The sequence below is a fragment of the Pezoporus wallicus genome, unplaced genomic scaffold, assembly GCF_028554395.1.
Source record: "Pezoporus wallicus isolate ANWC-B61680 ecotype Strahan unplaced genomic scaffold, APGP_CSIRO_Pwel_v1 contig_3847, whole genome shotgun sequence".
Lineage (NCBI taxonomy): Eukaryota > Metazoa > Chordata > Aves > Psittaciformes > Psittacidae > Pezoporus > Pezoporus wallicus.
Window position 1 is genome coordinate 4,891,582 of NW_026639842.1, and position 25,979 is coordinate 4,917,560.

Genomic DNA, 25,979 nt, shown 5'->3' on the forward strand with positions numbered 1-25,979 from the left:
CTCTCATGGCAATATGTCCTCAAGTATCAGAGATGAGGGCTTCACAAAAATCTGACCTACATTCAAGATCAGTACCAACATCTGAAGACAAAGAAGGAATACACTCGCCCTTGAATCCAGAAGTCAATCCTGATTGATCTTTGAGGGCAAGCCAGTCTAAGAAACAAACTTCTAATTAAAACAGAAAGCATATAGCCAGCCAACAAAATCCCTGTCTCAGCAACATGGAAACTACCTGAAGGCATATAGCAGTATATGGCTCCCACAGAATACTGATTTGGACACACAGCAATGCAGAGCTTACAAGAACTCACTTGTCTTCATTAAAAAGGCACAGGAGAAGTAGCAGGGAAGAGACTTGAGCACTCAAAAGCCAAACAAGACCCCCACAGAACTTAGGAATTCAGAGCAAAATTAACATTAGGAAATCAGACTACAGAAGGAAGACCCCATTAGAGGTGCTAACAAATCCCACTATGATGATACAGTCATTTGAAAAACAAGCCAGTTTATAACCTTATTTCATGACCTAGTGTTGTGGTTTAACCCCAGCCGGCAACCAAACATCACACAGCTGCTCACCCACTCCCCCCACTTTCTATACTGGGCATGACATGCCATGGTATGGAATACCCTTTTGTCTAGCTCGGGTCAGGTGTCCTGTCCCAGCTTTCTCCCAGCTTCTTGTGCCTCTCCTCACTGGCAGAGCACAAGAGACTGAAAAGTCCTTGATCAGGGTAAGCACTACTGAGCAACAACTAAAGCCTGAGTGTGTTATCAGCATTGTTCTCAGATTAAAGCTGAAACATAGCTCTGCACCAGCTGCTAGGAAGAAAGTTAACTCTATCCCAGCTGAAACCAGGATGCCTGGAATTGTCTCTTACCTTATATTCATCCATCCACACGTGTGCTAGCCGCAGGGAGTTATGAGCCATAGTGTCCTGTCCCCCTGGTGAGCCATAGGGACGCCTTTTCCGGAAAATGTGTCCAACCCTGGAGCAGGGGATGATCAGAAGTCTACCACCACACATCCAGATCTGCCCATACAAAAGCAGAACATACCTCATTATACGCGTACTGACAAGGGTCACTACCTCCTCCCCTTCTTCATACTTAGGCAGGCTTATACATTATGATGGGATTAGATCCCACATGTCATGCTTTCTAATACTGCACCCCAGATCTAGATATCATTTACACTCTACTTATTTTTTTTAAATCTCTTTTTAAACTTCAGCTTCCAGCAAATTATCATCATTGGCCCTTTGTTGGGCTAACATGCTGTCCAGTGTCAGGAGCTTACATTAGCAAGTCACTTTTAAAACTCCTCCTGGATAAAGACTAAACTTTACAGCTCTGCCCCCAGGGAGACTAGGGCTCCCAGATGTTATAAAGCTCTCCAAATATTTCTCAAAGCCCTTTTTATTGAAACTGCATTACACAGTAACAATGATTTCCTTGCACCCCATGCACTTCTACTTGGAGATCTAATACTTATATTTTATAATCAAAACTTCAAAGACTTTATTCAGTAAATAGTCACATAAACTAATGAAATGCCAGTCCTTACATTTAAACTCTAATCTTGATTTCTCTAATGACCCAATTTGACAAATTCCTCTCAAGTTTTGGGGGTTGTGTTTGGTTTGTTTGTTTTAATGTTATCTTCGCCTTTTAATCCCTTTTCATAACTGTTATGCTAGCATATAGTTTTCAGGCACTGTTGTCAAACCTGTTGATGAATCCACTTTATAAAAACTGAAAAGGTAAGCATGGCAATGAGCACAAACAGTTGTTTTTCTTTCAGTGGAGTGACAGGAAAGACGAGATAAAGAACAGGAAGTCCAATGAAGTGTCATTTTCAAATCTCCTGATTGCGACTTTCATAATTTTTCCAACCAAGCTGACTCCTCTGCAGGGCCTTTAATTTGGTTACAAAAAAAATTTACATTTCCAGGCTCTCAAAAAGGAGGCTGAAGTATCTGAAAAGGCCTATACATGACTAAGGAAAGATAATAAGCTTACTTATTCTCAACGCTGCTGTGAGCCACATGTCTTTTTAACTGACATAAAATTCATTAGACATTGCTTATGAACTCCTTTCAGAAATTTGCATGATTACTCTTTTCTCATGACTCTCTATAGGTATTATGAAATGCTCCACCAAACACAGAAAAACCTACAAACATGTAACTACAGAGCTTAAAATTCTCTTTAATCTTCTCATTAAAGCTTAACTTGAAGATTATTGTTAAAGCAGCCATGGTGTTCTGAAAGGCATCCTTCCTGGGAAGGGAAGTGCCAATTTCTGTGTGCAAATAGCTATTCCAGCGCAAAAGAAACAGTACATAGGAAAGAGAAGCTGCACATAGGGAAGAGAAGCAGCCAGACACCAAGTTTCACACTCCAATGCACATAAAAGGTAGATTACCCGGAAAGATATTTCCAGATTTTCTCCTCCCCAGATGTCCATGCCACTGTCATACTGCCCAAGTTCATTAAAGTACTCACGATCCATTGCAAACAGGCCTCCAGCCATAGTAGGTGACCTAAAAAGGAACATTGAAAGAAGTTCATTTTCTTTTAGAGAAAAACAAAACCAAAACAGAACTCATTTAGCTGAACCTGCTAGTCCTAAAGCTTAAATTTACACCTACATAATACAATTTAAATCTTGCAGACACTAGAAATCATCAGATCACACTTCTAGTCTCAAAAAAAAAAAATTCGAAAGCAGATCTGTAAATGGTATTTGAGATTTTTCATTATTCCAATACCTATCAACCATACTTCTTTGTATAGTAAATGTGAGGAAAAGATACAGGACAGGGAATGAGGAACAAAGTGGCTGTGTCTCTGCTAAAAAAGCCAACCAAAACAAACAAATAAACCACCTAAAAAAGTAGCAACTTGCACAAGTTTGGAGTCCAGCAAGTTTCCTATGGTGAAACTGAGAGCAAGAAACAAGGTTCAATTCTGAATTACACAAACCAGGAGGATGCTAAAAGAAATATTACTCTGTCTCATATAGAATCTAAACCCCAGGAGCAGCATTGTTTCACTGCTGATGCAACCATCAGTTTATCAGTAAGTTCTTTCCAGTCTGCATATTTGCATTTCCCAGTTTTTCACCTTGCCTGTGTTACTAGAATGGTGCTCTACTCTCTAAAAATCTGTATATGACAGCCACTGTACACTCTCTAGGTTGAATTGCTACTGTACCACTAAGTTATAAGTAGATGCTCTAGAAGGGGGGGAGAAAACGAGTAAAAACACTACATAAAGATACTAGTTGGAACATACAATGGATGGGGAACAGGTTTTTTTCTCATCCTCATTAATAAAATCCTTGCTTGTGCTCAACAATTTTCTTCTACAGATTGTCACTTTAAAACACGTGTTGAAAGGTTGCTCTCAAGTTTTTCATCCCTGACACCAAAATATTTCATTATGAAGGTCTTTAAAATGTAAGAATTTCCATTCAATGGAAAGCCATTTTCAAAGATTAAAGAGCAATCTAGCTCCTTTTTCAAAGCAGGCAGAGACCTCTAAGTTGGAAAAGTCAGTTCTGTACTCAAAGAAAAGTAATCTTTCAAAATTATTAGACTAACTATAAAATTCTCTGCCTTTTCCTGGGAGTTTTTCCTAAAAGTGAGTTGAAGGAATGCAACAGTGTTGAACACAAGCAGGAACTATAACCTTCAGCAATAGACCAGATTAGATGTGAGAACAGTTCTTAACAGAATAAGGATTTATATGCCGATTCCCCATTCATATTTTCCTGGCCTGTCCTTTCCCTTCTTGCTTCAGAAACTGCCACAGTGACACTTTCCAAACAAGCCAGTCAAACTGCTAAGTAACTCAAGAAGTTTCCTGGCTTCTCAGACCAAATCTTTTGATGGGTAGATGTGGAAAGGGTAGACGTGGAAAGACTAACTGCAGAACTGTCAGAGAACAACACAGAACCTTGTGCTGGAGCTGCTTGCATCAGCCTGAAATGCTCTTCATTTACAGTCCAAAAAAAGAGAATGAAAGAGATGAGACTGCCCAATTCTGATTCACTTTGCAAATTTTATAAAAGCACCACATTATCTGCAAGGAGTCCGTTTGTAAAAAGTTCTTCCACCTGACAAACCTATTCTGTGAATTCTATACCGAGATAGATTCCTGCAACTAGAAAAAGCACAAACAGCTTCTTGCATTGCTCTGCCAGCACTGGCCCTTTTTGTGAAGGGATTTGCACTGGGACAGCTTCCATTCTCAAGTCTGAACCGTATGTATCTGTTACTAAAAAACAGAAGGTGTCTATTGACATCATTTTGTAACAGCTACGTGTCCACCAGGAACCAGATATTGCCAATTCAGTACAGGCAAGACAGCCAGCAGTGGTTAAAAGATGAAGGAAGGTAACTTTCAAGTTCTAGTGTCAAGCTTTTACAAGCCTTTTGTTTCAGAATGACTCTCAAAAGATGGTAAAAACAACATGCACAGGCTTCCAACAGGCAGTTTTAGGTATTTGCCACATCATGCAAAGAGACAAATCATATTTTTAAATGGTTTTCACATCCATGTGTGTTCATTTAGAAAGCTTTATGACAAAATAATTGCTGTTTGGTGAAAAATATAAATGAAATCTGAAGAAAAAGAATATTTTTACATAGAAAATTACCATATGCTCTGATGTTCTCTCCCCCACAAAAAATATATTTTCCTAATCTATCAATTCTTTAGCATTTAACCACAGAAATTATGGAGCCTGTAGTAGTGGGATGTAGGCTACTACTAGCACAAAGACAGTTACCAAAACCATCATTACGCCAAACAGACAGACTGGAAACAAACATCAATACAGAGCTCAAAAGTTAAATTATTGGACAGATTTAATACAGAATAGCATTAGCTCCTTAAGACTTTTGTCTTAGCAAAAGCTGCTGTTGTATAAGCTTTCTCTAAAAGTGTACTTCCTTGACTTAAGAAGACAGATATATCTGATCTGCGATTAAATGTGAAAAATTAAACTGAAACACGTAATAGTAACCAAAACTATTTCAAAGTAAAATAAACAAGGTCAGATATCTGACAGGTTAAGTATCTGCTTCTAAAACTGCACACCCAGATAACGCTCCGTAACGATTAACAAGTTCTCCGTATGTTACACAGAGCCTCCCCCACATGGGAGGAACCTTACTTGATTGGAGCTGTGGCTCCCTCGGGTCCTTCCAATTCTGACAAAGGAACAAGATCCCACTTAAAGTGCAGGCCCCAGTTAAACCCTCCACGCACAACTGGGGAAGAGCTGTAGGTAAGTGTGTCAGCGCTGATTATGTCAATTACAGGGCACACCACAGTCCTGTGATCTTCTCTGATGGGAGCCAGCAGAGGTTGCAACCACATCTCATTCACCTCACAGTGACTGTCCAGGAATACCAGCACTTTCCCTACAGAGGCCAAAGCACACAAAACAAAGATCCATGGTAACATGAAACACACAAACACATATGTAGTTATATTAGCAGCAGAGTATTGGCAGCATCCTCAGCAGCCAGTGTAACAGAGGGGAAAGACCATCTGCACTTGAGAAACCAAGGACTCTACAGTGACTGGTACAGTCACAAAGGCAGAAGGTAGACGCTAACTATTCACATTTAACTATGAAATGCTCTAGTGGGCCATTATTTGTATTTCTTTGACAGGGTTTTATATTTATCAGATTTTCTACAAAGATTCTGCAGAGCTACTGTACTTTAAATGAAGCATCATCAGACCAGCACTCTAAGAGCCAGGAGGTGCATTTGTGCTAATGCAGAGCACCTCCTATGCCTGACTTAGGCTACAGAGATAGCCTAGGATTACATATATTGGGCTGGAGGCACAATCTCCATGACAAGGCTGTTTTGTCCACTAAATGTAATTTGCCTTGGGCTCACTTCATATCACACTTCAGCACCCATCCAGTTACTGTCACAGCTAAGACCTGTGTATTTTAAGTCAAGTCATTCTGATGAATTAATCTGCATTCATTCATGACACAGGCCACAGCATTTCAATTCCTGAACATAAAGTAACACAGAGTATCTCCTCATCTCATTAGCTCTAGAATGATTGTGGTTTAAAAGGATAGTGAATGCCCTAAACGGGCATAGCCAGATTCACCAGTATTAGACCAAGCAACACTTCCCATCAGTTTACATGGGAATTATCCACCACCGTCAGAGAGGACAGTTTGATCCACCTTCATGCTCAATTGGTCTAAAAAGTCATCTGAACTTCTATGACTCAACATAAAACACATGTAACACTAGAATAACATGGAAGAGAAGGGAAAGAGCTTTAAAGAAAACAATCCTGAAACACACCAGCAGTTTAGAAGAGCAATAAAATAACTTAAAATTGTACTAACTCAAATTAATCCAGCACAGCCTGGAAAATGCAAGCACAATTTTCTCTCTGGAGTATGCCATTACAATGCTAATGAGTAAACACCAATTAAGAGACTTATCTGCCACTCAAAATTATGTGAGAAAGTAGCACATACTTTCTCAGACACCAAAGAATTTAACTGGAAGCATATTACAGTAAAAGGCATACAGTATACATAAAGCACCAAATATTGTTTATCCCAACTAACACTCACTGCAACACCAGGAAAGCTTGTATGAGAAACGTTAGACTGGCAAATTAGAAACCAGATTAGTGTATCTTAATAACAAAGCACATTGCCATTTTAGAGCAACAGTTTTCACATGAAACATGCAGAAAATAATCTGCGAACACACTATCTACTGCAGATGGAGATGTTCCCAACACAGCATTCCTTCAGGACAGGAATAGGGAAAATTTTACATTGCCTTACTATAAGTTTTGTCAAATATTGGTTTTGTTTTATTATTTCACTGACCCAAATCTTTCTTTCCCTGAGCTAAATTGTGTAGCATGCCATACAGAGTCCCTACAGTGGGCTAAAGCAATCACAGGTCAAACATTCAATATCTGGAAAAGCTGCATTACATAAAGAGAAGTCACCCAATTAACCTATGGTCAAAGTATGCAAGAAAAAGAGAAACAAGGAAGTATACCTGTGGCATGAGAGGCTCCGACCATCCTTCCTCGAATCAAGCCTTCCCGCTTCTCATTTCTTACCAATTTTGTGGTTTTTGGAAGCTGAGTTTTAACATATTCACCCAAGTCTTTCTTCAAGTCAGCTGAGAAAAAGAAAACAGAAGTTCAACAACAGGATGGAAATTGTGAATGCTTTTGTTTAAAGTCCTAAAGTGCTCTACTCAAAGGGCCAAAAACTTCCATCAAAAAGCTACCACAATACAGCACAGCTTAAAACCAAGAGTACCAGAAGGACAGTCATCCCACATGCCGCACCTGCCCTCCAATTCCTGTGGCTTTTGGGGTTTTTGTGTGTGTGTGTTTTTATTCACACATTTTTCTATTAACTGCTTTACTTTTTCCTGCTGTATTGCGGGAACATGGACAAAGCAGGTACATACCCTGCACTGAAGAGGGTGACGTACCATTGGGCTGGGCCTTCTATGGGGCCCATTCCTGCCAATATGCAGTTCCTTATATTTTCCCAACTAACTATGTGCTGCCACTTTCTTGGGTTTTACACTTGGCCTTGGTTTCCTGAATACAGACTGGATTGTTATTTTCTTTTGTTCTGTTTGCAAAGCCTTTAGTACAGCATGACTCAAGGTAACTGGAACTACCAGACTCTATGCTAAAGGAAATTACTGCTACTAAAATAAAAGACATTGTACAAAGAAATAGCATTTCTAAATTCCTCTCATGGTGACATTCATTTACAGCAGAGGTAATGAAAGCCCTTTCACACAGGCAACTAATTTAAATGACTATGTTCTATGCGTGAAAATAAACAGTAACACCTTTAAAGCAGCACAAAGACACCTTTCATTATCTGTACCTGCTTAGCTGATACAATAGCAGATACAAAGTACAACTCACTCACAGGTGGCTGCTTTTCTAAGCTCCAAAAGGATCAAAAACACTGCTGGCAAGCACGTGCTTTTGAAGGAGAGCAAAGTTCACTGAAGTCTACAGGCACTACTGTAACTTAACTAACACCACAGCAATTTTAAGAGTAACAATACTTCCTTCACCCAAGGACAGTGGTTTCTAACATTAAAGCAGAACCACTGAAGAGAAGATAGACACATGAAGGCTGAAGTAATGGAAAAACATAAGTTAATGAGCTTATGGAGAAATAAAGGGGAATATAAAATGAGGAAGAAAAACAAAAAGCCAGCTGAGACTTCACAGAGAACCTTGGTATAGAGAGGCAGACAGACATTCAGTAGAGGCTTTGCTGGAATAAATATTATTCTGATGAATGTCAGTTCTAACATTAAAGTTTCTGTTAACAACATTAGATGTGAAAGGAATATATGCGGAAGCTGGAGCTGTAACCTTCAGGAGCTACAAGAGCTTTCAGGAAGGAAAACTGAAAAAGAGCTTCCCAGAAGCAACTCCAAATCTTAAGATCTCAACCTCTGCTCTGTGGAATCATGGATGAAGAATGAGAAGGTACCAAACAGCAAGTACAATGCTAGAGAACATTCTAGGACAAAGAAAAGTTTATGGAGAGATGCAGACAGGATTCATTTGGGTCGTAGGAATTCTCTCCTCCAGTGCTCGATGTGATATCATATGCTAGAGACAACAGATGTCCTTTTTTAGAGAGTCTCCTAAAAGTTGCTGAAGTAATGTCATCTCTGGGATGCTACCCAAATAATATGTCCAAATAAGCAGGACAGAAGGATTTGCAAACCTAAAACTAGCGTTTGAATCATTCTTCGTCCAATATATCACAGCAAGGGAAGAACAGTGTACACTGCACAAAACAAAGGGCTAGCACAAAGCAGAAGAGGCCAATTACCAAGCTCAGCATTTAGTGCAGATAAGGCTGCATGAAAAGACATAAAATACAAGAAGAAATAGTTTTGCGTGTGCAGACTTCTGAAAACAGCAGAAAGGGAATGCATACTGTTAGCTAAACCAGGCCCACAACATGGGCTTGAGCAGCAGAATGTAACAGCCAGTAGTACCTAATGGCTAACATGCTGTCAGAGTACTATTTTGACCTGGACAAGCTAGCGTTCTGTTGGAAACTGTGCCCCAGGACTGAATATATCATGGATCATTCTCAACAGGCAGTTTAGTCTCAGACACCTCTTGGGGTTTTTGTTGTTGATGGGGCTTTGTGCAATTCATGCCAACTGGCAAGACTGATTTCTTCTGACATAATCTAAAAAACTGCTTCAATACAGACTGCCTAACAAATCTTGCTCCAAGGAGAGAACTGCTCCTTTTTAATCAGTCTCCAAAACTTACTTTAGCTATATCTCGGTCCATATCTATGTAACAAAGGCTCCTCCAAACAAGCGAGACCTAGGATGGGTAAAGCCCCTGTCAGGGAGAAACTGGATGCACTGCCTTGCAGAAGAGAAAAATGTAACAGTGGGCTGAGGTGAGCTATGGAAATGCCTGCTTAGCTAGTAAGACTGTTGATGATTGAGTGTAAGAGGCTTTTTGAGGCAAAACTAGGTGCAAAGAGCCAAGCTTTGCACAACAGCACTGTCATGTAGCAGAGCTCCTATATTTAAAGCTAAAGAAATAGAATTTCATCTAAGCTGGCACTTCAGGAAGTATGTAACATAGGAAAATTGAATTGAAAATAAAATCAAAGAGGCATAGAGATTAAATAATTTCCCCAAGCTCACAAGAGCCATGGCACAAAGTATTTGTCCATTTCCTCAGTCACTAAACCAGCTTTGCCTTTCTTATGCTGTAAAATTCCATCCACTAAAATTAAGCAGCAGTGTACACATCAGTAGAGTCATCATCATCATTATCATCAAGAGCAGTAATTCTCTATATAAACAGTACCTCCTCCCATCTTCGGCTTCAAAACACGTTCATTAGCAGTCAGAAATGCAAAGGTAGCTATTCGAATATTCTGAAGCTAATTTGGCCTTCAAATTAGCAACAGACCATTAGAGTGATGGTATTACTGGCTAAACACAGGCATTAACCAAATGCATTCAAAAGACTGAGTTGTGAAGTAAGCTTACTTCTGAATAAGAAGGTTATGAAACCTTAAAACAACAAATAGCACAAGAGACTTTGTGGCAAAGAATGCATACTGCTTCCAAAACCAAAACCAACAAAACAAGCTTTTAAATGTTACATATCCTTATCAGCAAGGGACAGAGCGTTTGATCTGTGTTCTGTCCTGTATCTTTATATTTGATCTGACCTTAGAGAAATAAACTAGGTGTATAACAAGAGAATTTCATTCCACGTTATACATATCTAATCAGTCTCTTAGAGAAGTGACACCTTAACCCAGAAACCAAACAATGAGAGCAAGAGAGCTAATTATATATAATAAATATCATTTTAACATATCTAAATAATTTTTAAAATGCAGGGTTGTGGACTTGTACAGAAGGAAGCAGGGAACTTGCATAATCCTGCTGGCAAGTACTGCTACACTAACACATTCCTCAAAAGGAATTTAGTTTTCGAAGGGCCAAAACGCCTGAATTACGTGTCTGTCTTTACCTTGTCCTACCTTGTCCATCATCCGAGAGAAAAATGCTGAAGCGTCAATCTTTCAATAACAGTAAAGCAATTCTGCAAAGCCTACCCCGCCAGGGCCCCTCCCAGAATGAGGGAGCAGCATCTGCTCACCCGAACGCGAGGGACAGCTACTCCTAGGGTGGCCACAAGAGGCTGTGCGAGAGCCATGCAAAGCCCGAGCTCCGACCCAACCACCCCACCCGGCGAAATGCTGAGCAAGTACAAAAAACCAATGCACTGTTTCCATAGTGCCATATCAACTTACTTGCAAACCGCAGCTGGGACTACGTGCATTTAATTCCTTTCAGATGCATTCACAGTTAGTACTGGCCCACAAAGCTTACGGAAAGATCAGTGTAATACCTTCTAAGCAGCAAAGCAGCCTAAACAAAGTACTGTTAAACAACTAAACTGTAACAACTGCTTAATCATAGAACAGCTTGTGTTGGAAGGGACCTTAAAGATCATCTAGTTCGTACCTCCTGCCATGGGCAGGGACACCTTCCATTATACCAGGTTGCTCAAAGTCCCATCCAACCTGGCTTTGAATCACCCCCTCTGCAAATACACTCTGCTCATTATTAGCTTCAAAACCTGGGTTTGAACATTGAATTCTGTATGAAATAAAGCTCATCAGTAAGATGGCTCAGCTGTGAATGGGGATGTCATCTTGGGCTTCTCAGAACATCATGCATCTCTACCAGGTGGCACTTTCTGGAGATGGTCCGCAGTACAAATTGGTTTTGCATCATAGCTTCTACACTTGTTTTGACAAGTCAATAAAGCCCAGAAGAAATAAGGTGAAATTTAAGCACCAAGCAAAAATATTACTAACAGGTTCTCTTACCCAATTCACTGTTGTCATCTACCAAAATAATTTCATGAAGGAGATGCACAGGAGTGCGGTCCAGAACACTATGCACTGTGCGAAGCAGGGCAGAAAGCGCTTCATTGTAGAAACAGATGATAACACTGGCAGATGGCAGATCAGCAGGGTAGGACTTCTCTCTACATCTGCAAACAGAGATACAGTAGTTATCACTTTATTTTTAGTGATATTTCCATAGGGCTAGGTCTCTATTGAAACTTCATAAACAAGCAAACATTAAATGTATAGGAAAAATCACTAACTTGAATTACAGAATCACAGAATCCTAAGGGTTGGAAGGGACCTCAAAAGATCATCTAGTCCAACCCCCCTGCAAGAGCAGGGTAACCTAGAGTACATCACACAGGAACTTCTCCAGGCGGGCCTTGAATATCTCCAACGTAGGAGACTCCACAACCCCCCTGGTCAACCTGTTCCAGTGATCTGTCACTCTCACAGTAAAGAAATTTTTCCTGATGTTCACATGGAACCTCCTATGCTCCAGTTTACACCCCTTGTCCTATCACTGGACATCACTGAAAAAAACCTAGCTCCATCATCCTGACACTCACCCTTTATGTATTTGTAAACATTGATGAGGTCACCCCTCAGTCTCCTCCAAACTATAGAGACCCAGCTCCCTCAGCCTCTCCTCATAAGAGAGATGTTCCACTCCCTTAATCATCTTTGTGGCTCTGCGCTGGACTCTCTCCAGCAGCTCCCTGTCCTTCTTGAACTGTGGGGCCCAGAACTGGACACAATATTCCAGATGCAGCCTCACCAGGGCAGAGTAGAGGGGGAGGAGGACCTCTCTTGACCTACTAACCACACCCTTTCTAATGCACCCTAGGATGCCATTGGCCTTCTTGGCCACTAGGGCACACTGCTGGCTCATGGTCATCCCTCCTATCCACCAGGGCCCCCAGGTCCCTTTCCCCTTCACTACTGTCCAGCAGGTCAGCCCCCAACCTGTACTGGTACATGGGGTTGTTCTTCCCCAGATGCAAGACTCTACACTTGCCCTTATTGAATATTAAGAGCTCAGGTGTATAACACCTATAGTAGGGCTCAGCACAGTAAGTTATCCTCCACATAATGCAGACTTATAATCAACACTTCTAGTTGTTAGAAAACAGAGGATATCACAGATTGAAGTAAAAGTAAAAACCACAGATCCTCAAGACACAGACAAGAAAAAACACCAAGGGCTTGTTTCAGCTGCCAAAACACTACCCAGTACCCTCAGACAGCTCAGACATGTACAGGAATGACAAATATGATATGAGGGCTACAAAAACCCCACAGCTTTACTGGCCAGCTGCTCAGGAACAGGTTGGCTATCCCAGAGTACCTCCAATGGTGTTAAATACCTATCCAGACAAGCAAGGCTGGGATTCAGCACAAAGATTAAGATGCTTACGTCTAGCCTCTGCTGTCAGGCGAGTGTAGATTTAGCCCACCCTAAAGCCAACAAAGTGCATTTTGTCAGCTGAATAGCATTGCATGCTTCATTAACTGCGTTGCCTGGATCTTTGCTAATTATAATAAAAGCAGAGACAACTGACTAACATGCAGTTGTCCAAGATCAAGCATCTTAATCTGCAAGCTGAATCCCACTCAAAGCAGGACATCATTATTTATCCTTGTCTCCAAAATTTTGTCCATACTTCTAACACAACACAGTATCACAGATTAATACCACACAAAGATGCCAGGCATGAGAAAATAAAATTAAAAATAAGAAACTACAAATGAAAAACCAAAAGTACACAAAAAGAATTTGAATTGCCTTGGAACAAAGTCAGCTTTTGGAAGAGACATTTCAGCAATTTCAATTCACTACGTTTGTCCACACCAGAGAAACCATTAGAAAACCAGATGCAGGTCTATTTATTTTTCAACTCAATGTTAGTTTCTGGTTTTGTTTTTTGTTTTTTACAGCAGTTGTTTTGTTCAGAATAGTTGTCTGCCAATCCTACTATTCACAATAATTAAATTCATGTTAAAAGTTTGAATAAATGTATATCCAGTCCAGTTCTTCATTAAACATTCTTAAAGTGAATTAAGAATCAGGAAAAACGTCTGTTATCAGGGAGTAGCAGTCTTTCTTCTTTCACAGAGCCTTGTTTCTCTGGGGCTTTACCTATCTAGCACGTACCTCTTCTATCTGGCAAAAAAAAAAAAAAAAAAAAAAAAAAAAAAAAAAAAAAAAAATCAGACCTCCAGAAACAACATTCAGTCAAAAAAAGGCAGAAAAGACCAAAGGATAAAAACTCTGTTTAAAGGATTAAAAAATCCTGTTTAAAGAAGTCCTGTTTAAATAGCTGAAAATCTGCCTTCAGCAACATGGGAGGCTGAAAGAGTTTAACAGAAATGTAGCACCTAAAACATTACAAACTGCATTAGGTATAACATGAGTAACAAGTCCTTGAGCATATGAAATTATACCATGTTCTCTGAAAGAAAAAAAATAGTACATACTTTGCATCTCTTGTATCAGGCACCTCCCTGTGGTATCCCAGTCGATTACTGATAAGCATATTGAAAGCATGCTTCTGGTAGCCCAAGTCCCTTACTTCCTGATCTTCTTCATTAAAAATCATTCCTGCAGAAGAAACACATCAAGATCAAGCTCAAAATTTTCCTTTGGAAACAATCAAGAATTGAAATGTATGCTTTAATCTTCCCTAAACCACACCACATTCATCAAAAATCCCTCTGGTTTTGCAAAGTGTATTTTTATGCAACTATTTTTGTTACTTCTCACAAATACGTACAACTTATGAGTACTACCTGTAGTATTCATTGCAGCCGTGATAAAATGAAATCATTCTCCAAAGACTGGCGGCTCCCTTGTGTTTATTGTCTTACCAGACACATGCCCTTCATTTAAATGTCATCTAATTCTTAACACCACCTAAAAACCAACATCAAACAAGCAGCAGAATATAGACTTTAGCACACAACACAGCAGCACCTATCCATACAGATGAAGGGTCTGTCATATGACTTTTGAGAGAGGAAAACAGATTTACAGTGGTAGAAAACCCCTCACAATACCAGCTCCAGTTTCATGAAGTTTTCTAAAGTTGCAGTACCATAAAAATAGCTATGAAAGAACTATAAACTTCATGTTTATCTCCCCTGGGACTTTGACAGCAAGTAAAACAGCAACAGAGAAAGCTGTTTCTCTCCTGATTATTTTAACAGAAGCATCAACTGTTGCTGAGCATGGCTAGTATAAGTGCATTGTCAGAGGCCAAGATGAAATCTTCAGTCCCGTCCTGCCTGCCTGCCTTGCCTCAGAGCCATGGGCTTCTCTCCCACTGGGCCATAAACTCACCAGTGTGAAGAGAAATAAAATATTATGGTACCTCACTCAACTCTTCTACAGCAAAAGTGGAGGGAGAGGAGCAAAGTGTGCCTGCCAGCCACTTCTGCAATAATCCAGGTAGCAGAGCAAAGACTTTTTATTGCCTCTGTTCAGCTGGCTGTGCAGAATGAGATGTGTATGTCCTCTCCAGCTATTATCAAACTACAGCGTCAATTTCACCGAAATTTCAGTACAAGAAGCAAGCAAGGATCAGGTAATTTATCTTCTTCCACTCTGCTCATAATCTCCATTTGACTCAAAATCTGAAGAAGCTAATTAACAAAGGGGTTCCTCATTCACATGCTACCATACATCCAGGATACTATTCTTCACAGAATCACTGACTAATTCATGCTGGAAGGCACAACTGGTCTAACCTGCTCAAAACAGGTCCAACTAGATAAGGCTGCTCAGAACTTGTGCAGTTAGAGTTTTGAAAGCCTCCAGTTTCTCCAAGGATGGAGATTCTACAACCTCTTCATTTCCCTATTTTAGCATTTGACCAACTTCACACTAAAAATGTTTTTCCTCTTACCTAACTGAAACCTCCTCCTCACTCCAATTTTTACCATAAACCCCATGCACCTCCAGAAAGTCTGGTTCCATCTTCCCTACAGCTTTCCATTAAGCTGCTGTTGACAGCAATAAAATCTCACCCCTCAGCTTTCTCTCTAAGGCAGAATAAACCAAATCCTCTCAGCTTTTCTTGATCTCATGCTCTCCAGTTTTCAACAGCTATGCAAAAGCCCAGGGAAAATGAGATGGGTTAAGAAACATAACAGAAAAGATTATTAAAAGTGTTAAGGCTTTCTTCCTTTTCAAACAAGTAGTCCTGTTGGCCTTGAGAGCAGTGGTGTTTCAGCAACAGTCTACCTATAGGCGCAAGAGGACCCTCTAGAGGGAATCCTGTGCATCCACATTCCCACTCATCACATTTACCGCCCTGTCACTTTTAGTCTTGAATACAGCAATGGCAATGCAGCTGCACTATCAAACACCTCAAGAGTAGATGACTTGACATTTATGCAGGAGCAAGTGGGAACCACTGGATAGTGAGCAATATATGCAGAAGATGAAGGATACACCCACATAGTGTGCCTCGTTGTGACTGCCTATCATGCTCATGGATAAGTGCTCCCACTGCAGATAAGTTGCATGGTGGCGGCAAAAATGAGGTGTGTTTACAGTGGCAGTGCCACTCTTCCAGCACCAGCAATCTAAAGAGTAAAGTCAGTCCTCCTCTGAACCATGTGCATTTCCAAGTAAGATTTCCAGACACCCTGCTCTATCATTCTTGCATACTCAGCACCAGAGTAACACCGTGTCATGGTGTCAACTTAAAACATTTTCTTCATATAAAGCACAAGCTCAAGAAGCACATACCAAATGTTTCATTCTACATTCCACCCATATCCAACCCCTAACTACTGTTCGCTTCTGGATATGGATAAGAAGGGGTGCTAGTATTTTTCAAATGTTCTCATAAAGAACAATATCCAAAAACAGAGGCAAAAGGCCTGAAAGATTTCAGTTCAAACAGCAGATAAAAGTCCTTGAAAAATAAAGAGTTTTGCAATCAAAACATCACTTTAGGCTTTACTTCAGCAGTGTTATGTGGCTCTCAGACTGAAATAAAAGAGATAGATTGCCCTACCAGATGACAGCTTGTTTCTGGCTATCACACGCCAACTTTCTTTTCATTTATTTTTGCTTTGCATGTTTTTCACTGCCCTACCCTAGATAGACAGGAAGCCCTTTCCTGCAGCACCTGATCTAGTTCTAACAGAGCCAGCTGTCTCCTGATGATTCATGCAGAATTTATCTTGGCACTGTAATTCCCCTTGGCTTTCACCAACCAAACCAGTCACTTGGTTTGAAGATCAAGGGACTTTTCAGTTAAAAAGCTCCAGTTTCTTTCCTGGACCATACTGAATAGTTGGAAAGAAATGGCCATCTCTGGAGTGGCCTTCACCTCACTTAGCAATCATGATAAACATTTGTAATGCCACAGGGCAATTGGCATTTTTCCTACATATTCACACAGGTCAACTAAGAAACTGTAGTTTGGTAAAATCCTATAAACTCTTGAAGCTTTTGATCTGCCAATCATCCAAAGTAATGACAGAGGACTTGAGTCAGATATGAGCGTTAAACTCTATGCCTTATTTCCCAAAGCAGCAGCAGAAACCAATACCAGCATCTGCCCCCAAACTTAAAGCAAGTTTGCAAGCCAGTATGCAACATGCCTCAGTTTGCACATCTGAACACAGCGCTGAACAAGCTGTAAGCAGTTGAATATACAAAGCATTTTAGTTTGGAAGGCAAGTTTGGAAGACAAAATCAAATCATCTCATTGATGAAATATGCTCCAATGAAACACACAGACTTTTGTTGGTACAAATTAAACAGGATTTGGCCCTAACCACTGTCATCTCAATAAATCTTTCATTGCATTTTCATCCCACACACATTTCTTGTACATGATTTCATGCTTCAAGGATATTCTCCAAATCAATGGCTACTCTTCACTATATGTTGTTATCAAGCTATTTTTAACTACTGCATATGAACAGTGTCTCTATAGCTAATTAATGTTTATGTATTTGAGCCCAATCAATATAGCAGTAAACTATGAAACAAGCATACACTGAACCTTCCAAAAGGAAGAATTATATCAAGGGTAGACACCTTTCTGTAATCCAGTCTGCCTCATTAGCATTTACACAGCACAGCTCTAAATGTCAGGAATGGTATATTTCGGATTAAATGCAGTAGAATAAATTTCAAGTAATTCCTAATGAGGAGAGCCACTAGTACCACATGCATTTTAACAAACCAACCTTCAATTTCACGATACAATTTTCTCTAAGACCCTTAAGACAAATACACAACAACAAAACCCACTCTATATCTCATTTTTTCTTCCCTTTTAATAAGTTGCCACTAACACTAAACATCACTTACCCATTTCAGGAGAGAATTCAACCTCCCCCTTGACTGGGTCCTGGACATGATTTCCAAGGGCATTTCCTATCTTATTCTCTTTCTGTTGCAATTCAGGTATATGAATTGGCCCCCGCGTAAAACGAGGGTAGAATTTTTTTGGAAATGGCCTCTGAGGTTCTAGCCCCTTGACGGGCACATTCTTGAAGGATTGGTTCTCTTCACTGAAGTTGAAATACACAAAGAGCAGAAGTGTCCAGGTCACAGATGTGAAAAGGCAGCCATAGCAGAAATAGCGTAGTGTGACACTTCCCATTGTAAACTCAGCATCGTTGAGGACCCATTCTCAGTTACCTGAAAGAGAGCAAAAACACATATTGAGAGCGGTGCCTGGTACTTCATCAGGAACATCATCAAGACATCATCAACACAATTAAAGGTAAAAATGATTAATTTTTCCTCAGAACAGTTACATAATTATCTCACTTGCACAATATTATATTCCTTGCATGCCTGCATTCATTTAAATCTACCACTATTCAACTACACAAGGACTCAATTCTTCAGAATTACACAGAACGGTTGAGGTCAAAAAGGACATCTGGAGGTCACACTGTCCAACCCTTTTGCTCAAGCAGGCCCACCTTGAGCCAGTTGCCCAAAAGCGCCCACACGTGTCTATTTCCGTAGTTCAGTTCTTATCCTAAACCATGGAATGAAAGAACACGGACTCAGCTACACAGTTCAGTACCTCTTGGTGCAAATTTCAGAACAGTCACCGTAAGCATCCCAGAAATTCCAGAAAACATGGGCTGCAAAATAGCAACACATCATCACATTTACACTCTTCTCTGCAGAAAGAAAGGAAACAGATGTGACACAGGGAAAGAGCAAAAAGCTCCAAGGTAATTTACTGGGTTTCTGTGAGCCTCTGTAGACTCCAGAAGAGCTTCCATACTCCCTGGAGGAAGAGATGTTCACCTACAGCTGGAAGAAAGCAACCCAGCCCAGATTTTCACTTTAGGTACCCATCCACTATCACAATTTCCCCAAGCTATACTGGAAATTACTACCATAAGAAATCCCTGAAGGGAAGCATCTGAATCTGGTGATAACATTCTATTTACAGCCCAGGAGAACCAGTTAAACTTCAGGAGTTTTTCAAATCTAAAAAGGCTATAAAAACCCAAAACAAAAAATCCACAAACACCAACCAATATAACCAAACCAAAAACTGTACGGTTCAGTTTCCAAAACTGAGAAAAACACTAACTCAAAGAGTCAGATTTCCCTCATCATTAGGTAGCCACAACAAATTCTTTGCACACTGAAAAGAGTCAGGAAACCATTAAATCAACTTTCAACTAGCAAAAAAACAAAGTATTGGGGTGGCAGTCAAGGCTTTGTGATGATGCTTTTTTCAGAGTTCTCGAAGTCTGAAACTATGAGAAATCTTCAGGTCACCCTGGCAAACAAACCAGAACAATATTTACGAGTACAAACACATTATTCCCTTCTCAATACGGAAAACTACTAAAAAGAGGTAGAAGGCATTCATTATTCCAAAGAAACCTATAAAGATCCTGCTTATTTTCACAATGTAATCCCAAGTCTTAAGTGACTTGCATCCAAAAGTGTCAAAATTCCAGCTCACATTTCCCAGACAGCAGCAGGTCATTGTATCCCTTCAAAAACAAAATATCTACAAAGTAAAATAAAGAAATAAAAAAATCCCACAAATCGACACAATTTTCCAGCCTCCTCCGAAAACCTCCTGAAAAAATAATTTACACACTATTCTTACCATGCCAAATTCCCTCACTTGCAAGACAACAATCTCTGCAGCAGTTAAGCCCAAGAAGCTTAAAAAGGTCTTAACCAGATTTGAAATCTCACACTGACCCTGTGCACACAGATGAATGCATGCTCTGTGAAACAGCCTCTAACACTGTCCCACAGAAATCCTCCTGCTTAACTGCAGAGCCACGAAATTTCCCAGGCAACAAATGCTCTGGGGCAGAAATTATTCAAAACCCCCTCATTCTAGCTAGCACAATAGGTTTACCAGTTAGAGAAGGACAGCTCAACAATCCCCAATGCCTTACTCCCTGTGCTAACAGAGGTCAGTGGTCATACAAAGGTGAATCTAGGCTCAGGAAAACCACATAAGGCTGCAAAGAAGCAAGATTAGATAAACAGTTATATCCTCTCATTGTAATAATTCTTCTTGCCAGACAGCGTGTAGACAATACTTAGCCATAAAAGAAGATCTGGATGCTTGCCAGGTTGGGTTGTGGGGTTTTTTTTGCATGGACACAAGGAGGTCATCTGCTGCAAGACTTATCTAAGCCTAACATACTGCTCCTCAAAACCTGCTAGAGTTGTTTTTCCATTCACTATGGTAACACACACACTACCCTAACATCATGGCACATGCACTTACTTACACTGTGGAACAGAACTGTTCTAGGAAGATAAAAGTTACTGTAACAGAAAAGGAACCTTTTCATTTCAGAGCTGTTTGAGGATACATCTACACTGCAGCTTGCACAGGAAAACCAAAGATCACCCTTGCTATCTCAGATAGCAGTGGGAATAGCAAAGTAGAATTCATCAGAGCTTCTTGCCTTTTACAGCTGAGAGCTTCACCTTTGTTCCCAGCCACATTCAAGTTAAAATTTACTCTGACCAACATTAAGCACACTCAAAGAGGAAAGGATAAATCAGTAATCACTAGATTGAAAATATGGCTGCAAGTCCCTTCCAACTCCAAAAAGCCCTCTGCCCAGGCTGAAATCACACAGTTACTGTTACAAAGGCAACAAAGGCAAACCTGAGCTCGATATTATTTCTATGTGCTCCCTCCTGAAGCAGAACTGCTTCACTTTCTTTTCCCTTCCACTGTTTTGCAGTTTTGTAGAAGGATACAAAGGTTGAAGTACTGCATGTAAATCAAATGGCAGAACCTCCGTAATTCAGAAAACTATACCCTTTCAGTAGCTTGCTATTCAACCAAGATATCTGGTAACACATTTGGCAGGAAGATACAGACTTGTTACTTATTTTCTTTAAATACCAAATGTTTTGTTAGACACCTAATTTGAATGAAAAAAAGAAAAAAAAAGTTAAACCTTAACTATGAAAAGCACATCAAGGCTTATTAGTTTACTTTATTCACCTACACATATGCATCTACACAACCACTGTCCTATGGATTTCAACCACTTCTTCCTTTTAAGCAGCCACAGGAGTCATAGTCTGCGTCAGAGCTGCGCACTCTGGTTTTAGACAGTTTTATGTTGAGCATGACTTCTTACAGATGTCTTTTAGCAAAGAGGCCACAGTAAGTTTTCAAGTCCTGAGAAATGTCAGTGCTGCTCGAGACCTGCCCTGAGGAACCAGTAGAACCTTTCCAGCCCTATACTTTTATGTATCAATGTGATTGTACTTTGTATACATCTCCACAGCTCCTCAATATACTAAGAAACAAGTATCCCTGCGCTCACTTCAGACGCCACATAAAGATAACCACCTTGATACACACCAGAGGGAAGGAGGAGAGAATACTTCAGCTTGTCACAATGTCCCAGGAGGAAACACTCAGCTCAGAGGCAGCCACTTGCCCCCCAGTTCTTACCTCACCCATCTCCCTATGCATGGCTTGCTTGTGCAAGCCATCTAGACACAGTGAATAAAAGCCTTAATCTGTCCAGGCTCCTCTGCTCTCCAGTTCTGTGAAGTCTTCTAGGAAACACGCTTTGCCAGTTTACCCAACAACTGTCTCTGACTGCTTATGCATGGTCTTAAAGATGATTGTCTTCAATATCCATCCTCTCCCAGTTGGTTTCTCCATGCAGGGTTTTGAAATTCAGCAAAGCCAACCCCATTCTTCTTCTGCTTTGCCTTTTTCCTCACCCCCTTTTTATTTTTATTTAATGGAGACAAACTGTTCCTGAACATAGGAAATGCAAAAGATATGCCTTTCAAATCCAAAGTATTAGTATCTTTCTCAGCCCTGATACATGCTTTATGAGAGTAACATATTATCTGTTATAACATATATTATCCACATTTTTAACATAACCCTAAAGCTCTGCTAATGCAAGCAGAGCTAGCAGCTTTGAACAGTTAGCCAGAAACAAATCAGAAAAGCAGAATTGCTTTACTCAGATATTAACATCAACTGGCTTATAAGAAAAATACTGTAATAATGAGTCCAGTCATCAATAAATCACTATTTGGACACTACAGTTAAAACCTATTTCTACATATTTATTCAAATATAAAAGAAAAATACCGACTGCCATTAAAATATATATATAGAAGTAGAATTGTTTCACAATACAGTTCCTCGCAGATTTTACTGGTAAATGAGACTAGGTTAGAAGGATCTATCCTGTTTCTCCCCTTCGTTTCTGAAAAGCAACACAGCTGCCAAAGGTAAGTTTCCAAAATACCTCACACAAAAAAACTCATATTGTGAAGAACATCCAGAATGAACAAAAGACATTTTATCTCCCTTGGCAACATAAGAGCTTTCACAGCAAAAAAATAAATAATAACACCTTTAAGTGTTTTACAAAGATTCATTCACATCCAACAAGATCCTAGTGATACATGAAGTTTATGACTGTTTGCATTGGTATACTTAGGAATCCAAACATATTCCAATATGACAAACATAAATCATTCAAGGTGGCAGAACCTCCTATGTCAGGAAATTACAACCCATTTTGGTGGCAACTGGGGTGGACCAAAAAGGGGAAAAAGTACCTTAGAAGCTAACCACATCAGCACCAGCTCAAAAGAGACCAAGACTGAAAGACACAGTATTCCAAGAATTTCTAACAAAATATTCTGCCTTTCAGTCTCTGTCTTGTTGCTCTGTTTTGACTGTCACATATTTATTGCCTGATAGTTTTCAGACTTTGGCAAAACTTTGGAAATGAGTTTGCAGAGCCACATGCCAGAAATGCCAAGAGTAAAATATTCCTCTCTAATTTCCACGAATTCCAGTACAAAAGTCTCAGTTCCTTGTACAAGCAGTAAATCATTGATTTTTTTTCTTAAGAGAACTACAGCAATTTAATACTAGTAACTCAGTAAAAGTCTGTGAAAGTCAATCAATTGCAAAGCTGGAAGAAAAAACACCTCCAGGAACATACCTGCCAGATTTGAGCATCAGTAATGCCTCTGCAGTACTGCTTTTCATGTTACACCAGCTTCTTACAGCATCCTTACAGCACCGGCATGACATTCATTTCATACATAAAGCCCAGAATCAGTTATATTCATTTAATAATCAGCCCAGTGATACAACTTTCTTCCCCCAGAGAGCCCAGGACAGTTTCTCATTAGTAACCCGTGCAGCAACAACTAACACTAACCCAATGTGTTAGCCTTCAGTATTTTTAATGGAGGGGGAAAATAAGACACCCACGTTTCCCAGTATTTTGGCTTAAAGAGCAAAAGTAGCTACAGGCTCTATAACTTGCCACTGTTTAAACCCTGACATTTGCTTGGATTAACCTCACCAGTTTAGTAAACACATTGTATGACTAGATATTTCATGACTGTGCCAAAATCCATGTTTGTCAGAGGTCAAACAGAGGACCAGATTAACCTCAAGGTTTTTGAAACAGGAGTAAGAATTATTTGAGAAAACCTTACAGTCAGCTTGTAGTTTTTCCAAGATCAGCTTTTCTTCTAGAAAAATAAGATGAAGACAGACAGACAACTCATACTACCCAGATTTCCTGCAAGACTGCATGTGTATTTTGGACCTATATTAAGCCAGCACACAGTTGCATATAATCTTCATTTTAAAAGAACATTCCAGTAAAAAAGAAAAAAATAAACGTAATCTTACTACAGGTATTAGGATAATTATTTGCTGCATGACCTTCTACAGATGCTTTTTATGATTTATTTTAGGGAAAAAAAAAAACTATATGAATATAAAGTAACACTACTTACAACTGCATTTTTGCTTTTTTAATAACCTTTTTACATATTTCTTGGCCTCCAGGATGTTATGGCTAGTACCATCACTCCCCTTCCACAACGAACATCAGCATGAACAGGCTGTTTTCTACTTGAATCACTAGCAAACAGGAGCATTAACAGTAGGATGAATAGAGGCCAGATTAGGAAAAAGTAGTACTCCAATACTACACTCATCACACAGAGATGCCATTTACACTGGCTTCTGCACTTTCACAAGAATTATTTTTTTCCAGACATCCTTTACATTGCAACCAGTCTCAAGGGAGAGTCGCAGTTAATAGACTAGCAAGACGAAAAAGGGACACCTTAGGCAGCTTTTGTTTCAGACTCCACCACACATCACTAGCAGCAACATCCAAGGAACATAGATTCTTGAGCACATGAAACACTAAGCTTTCATTTTCTAATATCTCTGGCTTTTGCTCTGAATACATCAACCCAATTTAACTCCTTATAAAAACAAAACACCACAACCTCCTATTGAATTGCTTTGGCACTAAATAGGATCTGACAGTTTGCTTTTAATTGAAAACAACCATTAATTTATGGCCTTACAGGATGGATGTGTCACTGTACTTTATGAATTAAGTGGCTATATTTGACATGCTGTAGGCAGGTAACTACTCATGTAAAGACAGACTGCTGCCTACAGGAACCCACCTCATGACATTCAGCAAGGACAAATGCTAAGTCCTCTACCTGGGACAGAAAATCTCCCCAGCCACTGACACAGCCTGGGGAACAGCTCTGCAGAGAAAGACCTGGGGAGGTCTGGCTAAACATAAGCCAGCAGCACGCCCTTGCAGCAAGGACAGCTGACAGAACAAGGGCTTATCAACAGGAGCACAGCCAGCCGACTGTGGGATGGCAATTACACCAGTCCACACAGCACTCCGGAAGACCACAGGCAGAGTACTGTACACAGTTTGGGATTTGCCAGTACAAGACAGACATTAGCCAACTGGAGCAAGTTCAGTGGAAGACCACCAAGATGGTCACAGGCTGGAACGCTTGTGCTACGACAAGCAGCTGAGGATGCTGGGCTTCTTCAGCCTGCAGAAGAGATAGCTGGGGAGGACCTAACAGCAGCTTGTTGCAGTGCTACCTACAGGGATGTAGTCAAGAAAATAGAACCAGGCTATTTAGTGAGGTGGAAGGTGGAAGAACGAGAAAGTGGAAAAAAAAAAAAAAAAACTAATATAACTCCAGTCACAGCAACCCTCACTCACAGAAATACACTGCGGGCCCCAGGCTGTCCTCTTGCATAAGATCACTGTTCCCATTCATGTTAATGAGATGACACACCAAGATCTATTTTTAATTAGCCTCTGTAAGTTACTTCTAAATGTAACTTGAAAAGCTCTGAGAGCCAACAGTTTAATCATTTCAGCACAGCTATATGAATCCGTGTCATGCCACTTGAAATAAAATCTCCTGGAATGAATACAGAATTTTGATCAACACCATACAGATAAATAATCTTACAATACCAGTAAGTTCATTATACATTATAGATAAGGAAAGGCACATAGACTAGTTACATGAAGACCTAACTATACTATGAGCATGCTAAGTCTGAAAAGGATAAAGTATTTTAGGAACAATTTAAAAATTAGTCTTCTTTATGTACTTAGGTTTTCACCCCTCACTATTTTACCACTGACAAGTGACTCACTCATATACAAATTTGTATTTCAGTTTTTGGACTTTAACCAGAGATATCTAAATATTGCATACTGTCATTTTTAATCCTGTGGAATATAACTTGAAATGCCTCCTTTGGGAATGTAACTTTGTTATCAAGCTCTCAGGAATTTCTCAACTCCAATAAAAAAGCTTTACATAGCAGGCTGCCATACCAGAGTGAATGCAAACAAGCATTTTTATAATCAAAATGTGAAGTTCCTTCTTTACCCACCTCCATTTAAAATGCTCTCTCAAAGAAATTGTCACGTAGCTTCTGTAGTAACATCTTCCATCTCTTTGTCAACTCCAAAACATACTAGGTTTTTTTCCTTACTAATAAAGGATAACTTTCTCCCAACATACTCCTCCTCTCCAAGGAGTGACAGTATTTCACAAGGGCTCTCATTTAAGGACACAATTTTAATGGAAAAAGCATTTACAAGTTTTGGACAGAAAAAGTCTTATAAGCATCAGGATCTCATGTTAACAAAC

At 39.9% G+C, this 25,979-nt stretch overlaps 1 protein-coding gene across 6 annotated transcripts in view; it reads right to left on the reverse strand.

Annotated features, from left to right (window-relative positions):
• Positions 1-25,979, reverse strand: part of GALNT11 (polypeptide N-acetylgalactosaminyltransferase 11) — a 50,001-nt gene that overhangs the window by 16,251 nt on the left and 7,771 nt on the right. For 5 of the 6 annotated variants that reach the window (XM_057416470.1, XM_057416469.1, XM_057416472.1 and 2 more), the window contains exons 2-8: positions 17,817-18,149; positions 13,961-14,084; positions 11,459-11,625; positions 7,077-7,202; positions 5,189-5,438; positions 2,432-2,549; positions 885-1,037 (exon numbers count right to left, since the gene is read on the reverse strand). In XM_057416470.1, coding sequence (XP_057272453.1) covers positions 885-1,037; positions 2,432-2,549; positions 5,189-5,438; positions 7,077-7,202; positions 11,459-11,625; positions 13,961-14,084; positions 17,817-18,111 — 1,233 coding nt within the window. In that variant the 5' untranslated portion in view covers positions 18,112-18,149. Of the gene's footprint in view, positions 1-884; positions 1,038-2,431; positions 2,550-5,188; positions 5,439-7,076; positions 7,203-11,458; positions 11,626-13,960; positions 14,085-17,816; positions 18,150-19,599; positions 19,732-25,979 lie in introns of those variants that run through there. The other variant, XM_057416471.1, reaches the window with a different exon arrangement.